Raw genomic sequence first — 16,447 nt, forward strand, 5'->3', positions numbered from 1 at the left:
AACAACACCAGCTATGCCTGCATTTGTTCCACACCTGCCCCCACCCCCCACCCCCACAATCGGCTGAGAGAAGTTGTGTGGAGCTGTTTTCCTAAACTGCTGGTGTCCATTGGGCGTAGGTACACACAGTGCCTTTAGGAAAGGAATTCCTGAATTTTGACACAGCAACAGAGAAGGAAATATGATAAGAGATCCAAGTCAGGATGTTGTGCGGCCTTGAGGAGAATTTACAGCTGATGTTGCTCCAATATATCTGCTGTGCTTGCATATTTTAATTTTATGAATATACCAAAATATACAATGTTACAGATTTACAATGAAATGTATACTGAGCAATAGAAATCCAAGATCATCTGCTGTCCAGAAAAAGATAGCCTTTTATTTATTTATTTGCAGAGATCAAATTTGCTATACAATCTCATGCTTTGATTAGTACAATTCAACTTATATTTTTATATAGAAACGGTCTTGCACAATCTTCCAAGCCATGCATTTTAATTTTTTTTAAACTTATAGAATCCGACATTCTGAGATGCATTAACTAAAATCAATATTGTATTAAATTGCCAGAGACTATTGTGGTATTGTGTTGAGCCAGGTTCACTCATTAACAAAATGAACAGATTGAAGCAGGATAAAGTTCATGCCACTAATCCATGCTGAAACAATCAGTAGTTTGCACTTCTTATCATGTACATGATAAATAACAAAATGATATTCTTTACAATTTGCACTGTCAATGGAGGGCAATGTTGACACAGGGAATGGACATTCACTATGTTCTCTAAATCCTCCTTGAACATCGTCCCTTGTGCTAATGGATTAATTTGGAATATCTCAATTCTACTGAATCAAAGATAATCAAAAATAGATAAGTTTAAACAAGTTTCACAGTGTAGATGTCTACAACTTAACACTTAGCACATTTAACAATAAAAATATAAAAGCATGTATATGATCATACTTGACATTTAATGACCAAAACACCACAATTCAGTCCAGCTTGCTTTAAATTGACATTCTAAAGGTTTTGCTTTGGAAGTCTCACCCTACAGTACTTTGAAATTTTTATTTTACTCAATCATAAAATGCAGTTTGAAGGTTTCTTTTTTTATACATTCAACAATACATTAAAATAAAACAATATGTTACATGACATTCTAAACAGACACTTGGCAAGATATATTTCTAACAGTTACCAAAATATTTAACCTAGGGTTTATTTCAGCACAGACCAAAGTAGAAGTACCTAAACATGACAATACCTCAGAACACAATCAACACAGGAACACTGGAGGCGTTATGACTTTTTAGTCACAAATGCAAAATTTAGCAGTTTAGGTTTTAAAAGGTTCCGTTCCGAGACCACAGCACTTAATAAACAGGCTTAAAAGAAATTACTTTTGGAATTACAAAGTGGAGACTTATTGAATAATGTGACATGTAGTTTAAAGCAGAAAATGTCAGTTTCTTAATCTGGACCAGGATTCAAAGCCTGCTGAAACAACTAGAAATTTTCGTACATCCTTGAATTGTATTGTGAAAGTCAAGATACTTATTTAATTAAACAGTAAGAAAGATGACAGATTATTTTGACTTTGACAAGTATCAAGAAAATATTCAGACTAAAGAGGTACTGTCTTCATAAAGCAAAGTGGCAATGATTTTTTCATTTTTTCATAAATCAGAGTAAACTCATGAATAGTGTCAGTCATGCTTTCACTTTAGTTGCAAATAATTTTGGCGGAGAGTGAGTTAAGAATTTTTTTATACCTTACTTTCTCTTTTTCCTGTCCTTTCACAACCTATGTGGGTTGTGATATGGGTGTTGATCTAGCTTGATCTCTCAATCCATGGCAGACGGAGACAACAATTTCAGCCCAATCCCTATTCCTTTCCTTTTTGTGAAGTATTTTGACTCCTAGGTAATATGATGGTAACTGGTAACAGGATTAAAGTGACTGGTCAATTAGGTCAATTCACATCTACTACTATTCGATAGTGCGCTTTGTTACTCTTATGTACTGTGCTATATCAGATAACTATTCAGCAGGAGTGAAGTAGCAGAGGCCCATAACACCAGTTTCTATTCTCTTCACATTGTCCGGCAATTCCCAGGGGTTCTTCTAATAGTCACACTTTCATTTGTACCTACAATAGATGGGGATCATGGCAATGTGGTGGCAGAGAATGTACCCAGCTCTCACACCCCGGTTTCCTCCATTTCTGCAGCAAGGATGTTTGCATACGGGAAAAAAAATTGTTTTTTAGACCTTGCGTCCAAACCCTTCACATTGAAGGATCTGAGGGGGTTAATGAAATACAGAGGACTGTAAATGTAAGTCACCTACATTATTTTTGAGGCCATGCTTTCTGCCACACCAGGTAGAAAGCTCTGTGGTCACCAGTCAGTCCTGAAGCTGGATGTATTATTCACTCTTATTTGACCTAGACAGTGCAATGACATATTTTGGGGCACAAAGGAGCACTGCAAAATGGCTTGGTGTAATAAAAACTGGACACATTTAGAATGAAATCAATGAAGTATTTACAGGAGATGCTGCATCCATTTGGCACTGGGATGCTGGTGAGTCAGGCGAGGGGTGTAGGGAAAGAATGTGCTGTGGGATAGCATAAAAAAACATTCACTTTTCCAATTTAGTGGTATTATTTTATTACTACAAATAGCATTTTTTTTAGAAAAAGAAAAAACACAATTTCTATTTACATAATGACTGAACGTAAATAGTCCAAAATAATAAATTCGATTGAGGGAGAACTCGATGATTTTGTTATTTATTATAGTCCATTCTTAAGTTAAATTTTTTTTTTTAAAAAGCCCCAATTCTTAATTGTATCGGAAAAAGTTCACTTTCTCAAGTGAGAATGTGTTTAAAATTTATAGCTTAAAATACCAATAGTCAGAAATTCCTCAAGTTTCAGTGGAAATCAGATGGAAATTCAATCAATGCATGTGCAAATTGTGCTTGTCGACTTTGAAACAACGCGATAGTGTAGTGAGGGCAGTTGCAAGGAAATTTCCTGTACATAGCTTTGAGGAAAACATTAATATTTAACTAGTAAATAGAAAGTTTTAGAAAATGTTTTCATTCATACAATGTGGGCATCACTAACTAGGCCAGCACTTACTGCCCATCCCCAATTACTGACTGAGCAGGTAAGAGTCAACCACATTCCTGTACATTTGGAGTCACATGTAGGCAACACCAAGTATTTATTTCGCTAAAGGACATTAATGAACAAGATGGGTTTACAAGACAATTAACAGTAGCCACATGGTTGCCATTAAGCTAGCTTTTTATTCCAGGCCCTTACTGAATTCAAATTTATTTGAATTATTTAAAGCATCTGCCATCGTAGGATTTGAACCCATGTTCTGAAAATATTAGCCTGGTGTTGGCTTTAAATTCTTGACAATGTCAGGAAATGAAGTTGACTTCACAGCTGAAATGTGAACAGTACCTAGTGCTGAGGATGAATATTGTCTGCTGGTTCAGCTATCTTTGCTGCTGAACTTCTATGTAATTATCCAGTTCTCTGATTACATCACTGGCATTCAGATTTTTTAAAAAATGAACTTTTTTTAAAAACTTCTATTCTTGGGAATTTGCATTCAAGATGCATTTGAAATTATGCTGGCTTGATTATATTTCAAACTTTCACTTAAAGTTCATTAGCTGAATCACAAACCTAGAATCTTCAATGAATTTGTATAGACAGACAGCCTAATAGAGTCTAGCTGTGTTTCTTTTCTCATTGGCAAACATGTACTCCCAGGTATTTTTGTTGAAACAAGATAAAATAAGTAACCTTAACAAAAGTAAGCCCTCTGCCTCTGAATAAACAGATATAAAATCACCAAGCTAAGTGTACATTAGCAAAATAAATGTTTCTTGATCTGAAAACTTTAAAAATCCATTGTTTACTGACTGTGCACTATGAAAATAAACACAATTTAGCTCTCAACCTGGCCCATGGCTGGTTTTGGGGTAGGGTTTTATCCATGTTAAATTGTATATTAAAAAAGTCTAAAAGATCACTGGAAACTGAATGACAGTCATTTTGGAATTTCAATGTGGTAAAGCGGGTAGCTTCCTCTGTGACTGACAGGTGAAAACAGTTGCAAACAAATGGTGTCAAGAAGCTGACAGAAATGAATTGACTTCCATCCTTTAGCTAAGCACAATCTGCAGCAAATGGGAAATCCCTACATGTGCCACTTAAACAAATGATGTTCACATTAGCTTCTCTTTCAACAGAGAATCCTGAATTTAACAGAGTGTGCACTTACTGGAACTCTCCAGGAAAAAGAGACTGAGAAGAAATGCTTGAATCACGTTAGAATGGGCCATTAGTTTATTCATGCAATGCAGACACAATGGCCTGAATGGTCACTTTCTATGCGGTAATTTTCCTAAGGTACAACAGAGATTTAGCAGCTGCTTCCTTACTCAGATGAAAGGCTTTTGCACACAGGTTACTCTGAGAGCGTGCTTCTGCTGCTTTGGTGGTGACTTCCATTACTTTGCAAACATTTTCATTATTTTGAACTTTTTTTTCCACTTTTGACCAGCACTTCCCAGCCACCAATGCTCAGATCAGCACAACCATTCTACACTGGATCTCAGACAGAGAACAATAACAGCTGCGTTTTCCTCAACTCACCTTCCACATTGTCGGAGAGATGAGATGAAAATGGAAATGTTGCTCACAGGACGGAATATCCCAAGTTAGTGCACACAGGCAAAGGTCTTCCTAAAGTAACTGAGCACTAGTAACCCAGGCTTGTCCATCAAGTGTCTTGCACCAAATGAACCAGATAGGAACTCATGGACAGTGCCAGTAAAAGGTCACTTCAATTTTACCTCTGCCTCTTTTCAGAGAACTCCTAGTAATATTGTTTGAGCCTCACAAACTGCTGCCCACAGATGTACCTTGCACGCAATGGATGTCATCCTTGTGAACTTTGTTTCTTATGAAGACTGTTAGATGAGCGAGTGCTTTATTTTGCTATTCTGGCTGGTTTTCCATGAATCATGGGAGTCTTGAAACACAAGTGACAATCAAAGCATCTTGACACCACAAAGAATGTCTTCAACAACTGAACCAGGGTTTCCTCCATGAACCTTCAGTTGGTCCACAACCACTCTCAGTTCATCATGAACATGTCTGAAGTTCACCAGGAACACGCCACAATATATTTATTTGCCAGCCAAACCTTCTTGAGACATTCACACTTTGAATCACAGCCAGCCGATGATACTTTGGAAATGTTACCCTGGAATATATGGTTGAAGGCATGTGACATCGGGATATGAGGCAGCACCTCCTACTGAAGGGAATGGCAATGGGTGAGAATTGAACAGAGTTCCAATTTCATATCCCCCATCTCTGCAACGATCACTCCTTCCGCTCGCCCCAAACACTTTCTTACTACATAAGAACAACAGAACTTTGCTACAGCTTAATGAGACACTGAACATCCAAGACAATGTCTTCCACTTCTAGGCACTGGTGAATAAACTTTAAGTGGGACCCCCCACAGATTTCAACATTGTTGGCTAAGAGCTTCTCAACTATTACAGCCAGGACCTTAGCAGATGGACTATACACCACCAAAGGCATAAGGGTTTTATGTTGTGGGAACAATAGGAAAGGGGAGAGCAAAACTATATAATTTGTGCTTTTTTTAGAACATTTTATATTATTAATTTTTTGTTGTTTCGTACAATGCTATAAAATAGTTTGCATCACCTTTCCCTGTTGGAATTGTTAGTTGTCAGGTGGCAACTCACATTTTTTCAGTTGTTTGTTGGTGAATTCGAGGACCAATGGGAAGGGTGTGAAATGCATGGCTGATTCTTCACAGAAGTGCTTTGAATCGATGGAACAGGTTGGTGTTCGGGGAGTGTGGGAGTGGAAGGAGTTGAGAACAATGACCATGCATGTCATCTGTATACCAGTACAATGGTAATGAACATCAGCCATTAACAGAGTCCGTAACATCCCAGGAAACAAGGTGAGCAGCTGGTGCTGCTTTCAGTTCACCATCTTCCTCCTGTTCCTGCACCTCTTCAGGGGAGTCAACTGCAGATGGTTTGTCCTCTGCTCCTTGTTTCTCCTGTCACTGCAAATCCTCACTGCTAGAGATTGAGTACAGCACATTATGATCATTCTAGGCACTGTGGTTCACAAATTCTGATGCCCTGCAGATCTGCCCAGGCACCTGAACAGCATGCTAACTGTTTGGATTGCTTGTTCAATGACACATGCTGTCATAAGCCTGTCTTTACACTGTGTATCCATCTTCACTGGTTGTCACTCACAGCTGTACACAGCACACAAGCTAAGCATTAACAGAGTGGAATCATTGGCAGTTGATAGATATTCCTGGTTGGTAGGGCTGTACAGAGTACCATGTGTGTGGGGTCAATGGTATTCGGCAATGTGAGAAACCATCCAGACACACACAGCAGAAAGCCCACTCATTCATCCACTGTGGGCAAATATTCATGACATTGTGAATGAAGGAAAACCATCAATCACTAGTCTGCCATTTTTATTCATGGGAAATCATAAACGTGCTTCCATTAGTGCCCTGGAAGGGCTCAAATGTAAAATTGTTGCAGGTGGTGGTCTCCTCTCGAATACCTGATACAGCATCCCAAACCTCCAGAAATATTGGTCTTCTGAAAGGTCAAGGAAACTGGGCATCTGAATGTATACTCTGTTATACTAGCAGTGCCTTTCTACTGCTCTCCTCTGCATTGTTCCCTGCTCTGTTGCCCACCTGTAGGACTCTCTAGAACAGACAAATACTGCTGCTGATGATGATGATGGTCATCTTGTTCCTCATCTGAGGTGCGACTGAGCCACTGTGCTGCCCATTCTGATCTAAAGTCTCAATTCCTGGAGAGTGCACAAGTTAGCCACTCGCCATGAGTAATCTCAGTCATAATGGGAGGTAAGGATGCAGCTTGAACACTAGGCATTTATTAATGCTATATGTTTGTCTTTTCATGGGTCACATGTATTGCCATTCTGTAGCCACTTTGGCTTCAAAGGCATGTTTTAGAAAGTTTTACAAATAATTTTGAATGTCAGTTAAAATGTCATTGAAAATTTGAAATTGCTATTAGCCTCTCTTGCGAGGTTCACACATATGCAAATAATCACACCAGAGTTCAATAAGGAAATAGGTGGAACAAAATTGCTTCTGCACTGAAATAACTCCACAAACACTGGTATCCCATCATCAAGTCACCCTTTACTTAACTGTGGAGAGTTCTTGACACTGATTCAGCTCCCTCACAGTCTGTGTCTCTCCTGTTCTTATCTGTCAGCCAGGGGTCCCTAATTGATCCAGATTAACAGTTCCAGTCAGGGAACTCATTTTCTAAGAGGTCCACCTGGCTCACTTAGTTACAATCACTGTATGCACATCCTCACATTTTCATCAAATTGAAACCCCTCACCTACACACTGCTCATTGTTAAACAAATCTCCCTAAATAACTTGTATTTACCATTAAAAGTAAGTCCTACCAAACAACAGGGCTGTTGTCTCATTAGAGACACATGGTGGTAGTTTAAACAGAGGGTGACCACACCTCAGGCAAAGGGAGAAGTTGAGATGAAGAGTCCTCTATGGTATCCTCAGCCAGTGCAGGATTTGCACCCACCCTGTTGGCATCACAAACCAGTTGCCCAGCCAAATGGGCTAACCAAACCCCATTTACCGTTATGTTATATATTTGTGCCTTATATTCAAACAATAGTGCAGCAGTAATTAACTGCTTTGCCAGTTAATTGTTACAAATACATATTGCTTACCACGACATTGACAGCACACTTGCAGTTGTGTAATTAAATAGTTCTGTTATACAAGTACAGAACTGAAACTTTCAAATTAAACAACCATTGTTATGTAATTTAGCATAAAGTATATTGTGTAGGAAGCAAAATAAAAAAGAATTTAAAAATAATATTACCTTCAACTATGTGAATCTAATACATTAAAGAGTTGAATCCCTGAGAGTTGCTTTATTATCAGTGGTAAATAAATAGCCCTCGTGTTGTGTTGTCCCTCTTACAAAATATATTTTCATAAAGTATGAAGGACACTTTCCCATCACATCTCATCTTAAAATAACTCACTGTAATCTAAACCTTCATGTTATTACAAAGAATATCATATAAATGGTCATGTAATCACACAATCAGAATGATATTTTAACCCACTGTTAGCAGTCTTTTGTAAGGGTTCCAGTCTGAGAGTCTGGGTCTTTATCACGTCTCTAAAACTACTGCTCTAGACGTGACGATCTTTGACATAGATTAAAATTATTACAGCTAGATATAGTGAAATATTTTCTTCAGAAACCATTTCTGATACTCGCCAGCTTTAACAGCAGAGTTGTTAGTAAAATGCATTCCCAACAGGCCTCAGTAAAACATGAACTGCTAATGTGTGAAGATTGTGGAGAGAAGCCAATGGACTGAATTTTCCTGTCAGAAATCGGACAGCTCACAATCCCCACCTCCACCACACCAAATGTACAAATGTAAAATTTGATGCGATGACATTGGGTCAGCTATCCAATGTCACCCAGCCAGACTCCAATAACATGGAAGGCAAGTTGGTGCCAGAACCTGAAGAACACTGCTCTTTTCAAATAACCAGTTAACAACCTGTTGAGTTTGTTAATAAACTGATCGACTGTAATGTTTTATTGCCCACTCTATTTTTCCCTAGTCACATGGTAAATACATTACGAGGCAGTACCACCAAGTAAGAGGAGACAGTGCATGGGTGGATGAAAAAGGGGCCATAAGGGCATGTAGCAGCACAGGCTACTTTTGAAGGTGACAGCATTTGGCTATTAGCAGACTTTGTTTCTTAAGTTGTTATAGTCTGGCATATTACTCATGCAAAGTGTGAGGAGAAGGAGCGCCTTTAAATTGGTGGCTGCAATGGATGAACGTGTTTTACATAAGCAAGAGGGGATGAGGGAACTGCCCACATGATTTGTCTGACTAACTTCTTGGCTTAACCTCTTTCTAAATTGTTAAACAATGAGGCATAGTGCCCTCTTTTTCAACACAGCCAGCCACAACTTGGTTAGTTGACACCGGATTCAACATGCTGACAAGAGAGGGGCCAGAGAGACACAATGCACACTTCCTCATTCAGGCCTGTATCCTACTGGAAACTGTAAAACCCAGCACACGATCATCGGCCGTGCGTTGAATTAATCCATTTTTTTAAAAATGTTGCCTTTTGAAAGTTGCATTTTACAAGTTGGTCTTGATCAAAATCCTTGACATTGAGGATGAATAAGTTTTCAGATCCTTGGGAAAATAATTTTTATGAATATTGAATAATTGTTTACCAGAACATGCTTCGAAATATTATTAAAATTGTCAGTAGTTTATTATTCACATGGACCCACACTGAGTCTGTGGCAGCTTTGATTCTAGATTTCATGAGCGTTTTTAAGACTTTGGACGGTAGGAAAGCCCAGCATAATACATAGCTCAACACAAACATGACACGACTAAACATCAGCACATATTAAAGACATTCAACATTCCATTTAGAAAGCTATTACTGAACATTCCTGATTACATTACAACATACGGAACTGAAGCCTGTTAAAGTATAGGCAAGCAGTGATACCCTAAATCACTATTTTAGTACGACTTGTAATTTCATGAATGGTTCATGTGTGCAACAAAGCTGCAATGTTACAGTAAGCAGACGTTTTTAAAACTCATGCCATTAGAACTTTTCAACTTAAGTTTGAAGAGCTCATTTCTTGAAGCCACTAAGAACTCTGGAGGCATTTCACCATCTTTCACGCTATTCTCCGTGAAACTCAACACTGCTATTTTTCAAGTTGTTCTTTAGGTATAATTTCTCTCAGATGTTTTGAAAGTCCTTCAGTTTTCGTATCTTATAGCAAGCACCAGTCTCTGAATAGCAAATGCCTACCAGCAGCTAGTCAAGTTGCTTGCTATTAAAACAGTTCCTAGGAAGGAAACAGATTGTATCACATTGAATGTCCAGACTTCCAGATGAACAGTTACCTCAAATGCTTGCCATTTTGTGTGTGTGTGCAAACTATAACGTGTTTTTTTTTAATAATTTAAAAGCAATGACTTTCATTTTAACTTAACTTCAATTTTTTTTCAATCTGCAGAAATTATGCTCCTTCATAAGTGTCATGTTTTCTAGTTATGAATGACCTTAATCTTTCAACCCAAGCAGAAGTTCTCCATCTTCCAATGCGTGTTAAGCCATCTTCCTGAAAGGTTCCATCTTTCTTTTAGGAAAACTCACATTTACCCTGGGTAAATAAGTCACACTCCATGCAGCACGCCATGTACACTCTGGGTTGTCATGCTAAGCTGCCGAAACTTTGCAGCCACAGAATTACTGGTTCTCATGCAGGGAGCCTGGGTTCAATTTTTAACGACAGCTCATACAATGTATCTTCATCCATAATAATTGATTTGTCAAGTAAGTATTGAATGACCTAAAACAGCAAGGAAGGAAACATCAAAAATTATAATTCAAAGAACAACGGTGTTGCAGCTGTACTGTGTTTCAATGACCAAGCAATTTAGAGGTAATTAGTACTTGAGAAAATGGACCTGGTTATTGTGGATATCAGATAATATATAATCACAGTATTTCATGTAAGAGTTAGTCAGGTGTGAAGAAACTGATGCTTTCTGACACTCATTTACCATATATCTAAATGGATACACACATTTCTTTAGCACTTCTCAATCCCACGGCTTTATTGTATTTTTGCTCTTGGCAATTATTAATAATACTGCCTGATACCAAAACTCTCAGATTGTGGGTTGATGCCCCGCTGTCAGAAATTGGTTAAGTACAGCACAATACAACATATTATTAGACACATCTAAGGTTTTGCTGCCAAATACAAATGTAGAAGAGTGAAAACTGTCAAGGCACACCAACCAAATCACCCAAGTCAACTTCAACGTCCATTGGGTCTTGCATGCGGTCTGTTGCTGTAGGAAGATTCCTAGCTGTACTCCAATGGTTACAATAGAATAACCACAAATTCAATCAGCGTTAGTCAGTTGCACAGTTAGTCAGACAGCCACTTCAGGATGAAATGGGGTGAGGTATTGTCTGAATTGATCGCCTTTTATCTTGAGGAAGTCTCTATTATCAGCATTCTTGCTCAAAACCGGCAACCCAAACAATATCTTGTAACTGCACTACAATGCAAAGTTACTTCAAATAGTACTTATAAAGTTGAATGCAGGGTCTGATATTTGATGCAGTCTATTCATTGCAAACCTGTATTCCAAAGTAAATTTTGAATCCAAATAATCTCTGAAGCTAGTAATTGAATCATCTGAAATTCAAATGAATACATTTGGCCACAAAATTTATAATAGAACTGAGATAGACAATCCAACACAGTGTTACCTTTGGTTGATGATCTATTCTGTATGGTGTTTGTTGGAACTGTCGCACCTCCCTGATAATATGCGATATCTAGTTAAAATAATTCCATTATTGGTCACCAATTTCATAAATCAAGAACAACAAAAAAGAGTGAATATATTTTATCCTTAAGTTCAAAAATTGATACATGCAAATAAGGTTGCAGTAGACCATAGCAAAATGTTTCTATGATTACAAAACAAGAACTTCCAATGGTATGAGAGATTGTAAAGGATCAGATTATTTTTGTAGCACTATTTCCAAAGATGTCTGATAATGAAGACCACTTCAGTAGAACGTCTGATCTTTTCTCCTCCCAACACTATTAGGTAAAAACTTCACAGCTTTGTAAGCAGTGACCTCTGATAGCAGGAATTTACCCTGTGGATTGTCTCTCCTCCACACACACATCTCAATGGTTCTTATCATTGAAACAGATGGCTAACTTATGTATCAAACCTTAACAATCTGAAGCAAAGAAAACCAGAAATTGCTTGAGAAACACAGAAGGCCTGGCAGCATCAGAGATGATAAAATAGATTTAACGTTCAAATTCAGAACTGAAGGAGGGTCACTAGACTCGAGACATTAAATCTGTTTTATCTTAGACAGTGCCTGACCTGTTTAGTTTCTTCAGCAATTTCTGCTTCTGTTTATTTCAGCTTATTTCAGTTTTCCAGCATCTGCAGTTCTATGTTTTATTGTGACTCCCCTGGAAGCCTAATAGTATTAAAATAATCTCTGCCAATTTAGCACTTCGGAGGTTTCCCTTTTGCCTCAAAAGAGAAAAACATTCTCAGGTCAGGACAATTGAAGCTCATGCAGTTTTGTAAGTTTTGGCAGCCTATCTTGACATTGTCCTAACAGCCTACCCTGGTTACATAAATGCTTTGTGGGCCTTGTTAGTTAATGTTCAGATAAGCACAATTGTGAGGAATGATGTAAGTTCACAAAGCCAGGGTATGAAAATTGATTGGGCAGAAATGATAAATGCAGGGAGTCACTTATGGGAATGGTGTACAGGTTCCATAACAGTTTTGTGAAAGGGAAAACATTTTGTACTAATCTATTGTTGTTCTTTGAGGAGTAACATACATTGTAGATAAAGGGGACCAGTGGATGGACTGCATTTAGATTTTCATAAGTATTTGATAAGGTTCCACATCAAAATTTATTGCAATGATAAAAGCTTGCAGTGTAGGCGATAGCATATTAGCATGGATAGAAGATTGGATAGCTGACATGAAGCAGAGAGTTTTTTTTAGACCATGATACTAGTGAGGGGTACGCCACAGGGATTGCTGTTGGAATCCATTACAGTTCATATAAATTACTTAAATGAAGATAGTTATCAAGTTTGTCAACAACCCAAAGAAAGATAAGATAGAAGGTTGTGAATAGGACATAAGGAGGCTAAAAAACTACATGGGTGGATAGAAAGAGTAGACAATGATGTGACAAATGAAGCAAGCATAATAAGGAAAAATATAAACTACCCATTTTGGCAGGAAGAATTAAAAAAAACTTTTTTGCTTAAAATTGTGAGAGATTGCAGAGCTCTGAGATTGTGGGCGGATCTGGGTGTCCTAATGCATAAATATCAAATGGTTAGTAAACAGTTACAACAAATAAATGGGACAGCCAGTTAGACATTATTGTTTATCATCGGGGATCTGAAGAAAATAGCAGGGAGGTAATGCCTCAGTTATACAGGATACTGGTGAGACCACATCTGGATTATTGAGAACAGCACTGGTCATGTTATTTAAGGAAGGATGTAAATGTGTTGGAGAAAATTCAGAGAAGATTTTCCAGACTAATGCCTGGAATGGGTGAGTTGTCTTATGAGACAAAGTGAGAGGTGACTTGATTAGAACATATAAGTTCCTGAGGGTTCTTTCCAGTTTAGATGTGGAGAGAACGTTACCTCTTGGGGAAAATTTAGAACTAGGGGTCCCCTGTTTACAAATGGTCACCCATTTAAAACTGAGATGAGGCAAAAAAATTCTCTCAGAGGGTCATGAGTCTTTGTAACATTCAGCCTGAAAAGATAGCAGAAACAGAATGCTTCAATACTTTCAAGAGACAGATTCTTGTTAAGCAAGAGGCAAATTATATCAGGGATAAGTGAAAATGTGATTACAATTAGATTGGCCATTTTTAAAAATGATTTTCTTTCATTCATGTGGTGTGCACCACTGACTGTATCAGCATTCATTATCTGTCCCTAGATGCCCTTAAGAAGGCAGCTGATCACCACCTTTCCCAGCTAGTAATGCCCGCATCCAATGAGTGAATTTTTAAAAATGGCTTGATGTACTAAATAACCTATTCCTGGCTTCTAGTTTGTGTTTTCTTACGTTGAGTTTGAGGTGAATCGCTGACCTTAAGGGAAGAAGACTCAAACGTCATTTTACCACACTTGGAAAATGGCAGTTAGAGTCGAGAAAATTACCTGGAATTTCTGAAGTTAAAGAACAAAACAATTTCATAAAATAGGTGGAGAAATGTATCACTACTAACGTTATGATCAACAGTTGTCAGCAATTATGTTTCCAAATTTAAGCCCTGTATACACCTCCAACACTGTTACTCATAATGAAAGCAAAATGACCAGTGTGGAATATCACTGAGCCTGCTCACCATTCTCATTTTGGAAAAGTTTACAAGACCTTCTTCAGTAAAATTCGGGGTACCCTCTTCTATAAATGCTAGATCAGTCAAATACATCCCGAGATATGGAACACATGGTGGATTACAACTGTCAAGAAGGAAAAGTTTAAAATTTAATAGCCATTCTTAATTTATGCAATAATCAATGTCATGTGATTAATCTAATTAAACAGAGAATCTCATTTTGATAAGATGGGCAAACGAGCAGATTGCTCTCAGGATGCATTACATATTTAAATTATGTTTCCAGTGTCTGTATGAGGGCATATGTCTAACCAATATTCAGGCTGTAGTATAATAATACTATTTGTGCCTGAGCAAACTGTTTACAACATTCCCAACTTCAATTTGGCTTTAAAAATAATTGCAGAGAAGCAGCTTGCGAAATGAAGATAACAAAATAAAATCTGGAAGAACATTAAAACCACAAAATTTTTTTGCATTTACAACCATGCTGGAAAGGGATACATGTTTTTGATCGATGACTTTCAAAAGCTGCCTCCAAGAGAAATGAGACAACTGTGACATGAAGTACTAAACTCAGGCTTTCCATATTGTCAGAGGTTTGAAGTTACTGAATTTAAGTTGACGTCTCGCATGCACGAACACAGACATGAGAATCATCAGGCTATTTTTCCCACACAGCTCCCTGCAAAAATATCCTCAAAATCATTTTCAACAGGGTTTACTGCAAAGTGATCTTTTGAGGCTTCCCTGGCTACACCCCTTCCTAAAAAAAAGGTGTTGAAATTAACTGCGGTGCCAACGCTTTCACTGAGCCAAGGCGCTGGAGACAGAGGAAAAGAAATTGGTCATTCAGCCCTTCAAACCTGCCTCACCATTCCATACGATCATGGCTGATCATACGCTTCAATGCTTTTTAACTCATCTCGTCCCCATAACACTGGTAATCAGAGATCTATCGATTTCTCCTCACCCTGGATCTAAGCAGCATTCCCCTTAATTTTTAAGTAGTACACCTTGATTTTAGACTTCCCCAAACACTGGAAACATTTGACTTGCATCTGCCCTGTCCATCGCTTTAGGTAATTTGTAGGTTTCATAGCAAAAAAGAAGGATATGAACAGGAGGAGGCCATTCGGCCCTTCAAACCTGCACCACCATTCTTCACGATCATGGCTGATCGTCCAACTTGATAACCTAATCCTGCTTTTGCTCCATAATCTTTGATCCCATTCACCCCAAGTGCTATATCTAGTTGCCTGTCAAATACATTCAGTGTTTTGGCATCAATTACTTCCTGTAGTAATTCCACAGGCTCACCACTCTCTGGGTGAAGAAATGTCTCCCATTTTCATCCTAAATCATCTATCCCGAATCGTCATACCGTGGTTCTGGACACACCCACCATCAGGGAACATCCTCCCTGCATCTACCCTGTCCAGTCGTGTTCGAATTTTATAAGTTTCAATAAGATACCCCCTCCCCCACATTCGTACAAACTCAAGCAAAAACAATCCGACAGACAATTTCTCCTCATAGGTCAGACCGCCCCACCCCAGAATTCACCTGGTAAACCTTTGCTGGACTCTCGAGAGAGCAAGAGCATCCTTCCTCAGAAAAGGAGAACAAAACTGCACACAATATTCTTGGTGTGGCCTCACCAAGGCCCTGCATAGCTGCAACAACACATCCCTGCTCCTGTACTCGAAACCTCTAACAATGAAGGCCAACATACCATTTGCCTTAATAAAAACCAAAAGAACTACAGATACTGTACATCAGGAATAAAAACAAAGTTGCTGGAAAAGCTCAGCAGGTCTGGCAGCATCTGTAAAGGAAAAAACAGAGTTAACGTTTCGAATTTGGTCTGGAATTGGAAAACTTCATCAATTTTGTCTCCAATTTCCACCTTGCCCTCACTTTCACCTGGTCTATCTCTGACTCCTCCTTTCCCTTTCTCAATATTTCTGTTTCCGTTTCTGGGGATTGACTAGCCACTAATATCTATTACAAACCCACTGACTCCCACAGCTACCTGGACTATATATCCTCACACCCCACTTCCTGAAAAGACTCCATCCCATTCTCTCAGTTCCTCTGTCTCCATCGTATATGTTCAGTTGAAGCCAATTTCGACAAAAGATCCTCCGAAATGTCCACCTTCTTCTTCAACTGAGGTTCCCCTGGCTCTGTTGTCGACAGGGCCCTCAACCAGGTCCATCTGCCGCATTTCCACCCTCACCCCTTCTCTTCCCTCCCGCAACAGCGATAGGGTTCCCCTTATCCTTACCTAACATCC

At 38.5% G+C, this 16,447-nt stretch overlaps 1 protein-coding gene across 4 annotated transcripts in view; it reads right to left on the reverse strand.

The window, feature by feature from the left end:
• Window positions 1-379: 379 nt before the first annotated feature.
• rasgrf2b (Ras protein-specific guanine nucleotide-releasing factor 2b) overlaps window positions 380-16,447 on the reverse strand; it is a 250,703-nt gene continuing 234,635 nt past the window's right edge. For all 4 annotated transcript variants that reach the window (XM_059644773.1, XM_059644772.1, XM_059644776.1 and 1 more), the window contains 3 exons: window positions 14,155-14,272; window positions 11,494-11,562; window positions 380-10,558 (listed from right to left, as the gene is read on the reverse strand). In XM_059644773.1, coding sequence (XP_059500756.1) covers window positions 10,466-10,558; window positions 11,494-11,562; window positions 14,155-14,272 — 280 coding nt within the window. In that variant the 3' untranslated portion in view covers window positions 380-10,465. The remainder of the gene's footprint in view (window positions 10,559-11,493; window positions 11,563-14,154; window positions 14,273-16,447) is intronic.

This window comes from Stegostoma tigrinum, chromosome 3, assembly GCF_030684315.1.
Source record: "Stegostoma tigrinum isolate sSteTig4 chromosome 3, sSteTig4.hap1, whole genome shotgun sequence".
Classification (NCBI taxonomy): Eukaryota; Metazoa; Chordata; class Chondrichthyes; order Orectolobiformes; family Stegostomatidae; genus Stegostoma; species Stegostoma tigrinum.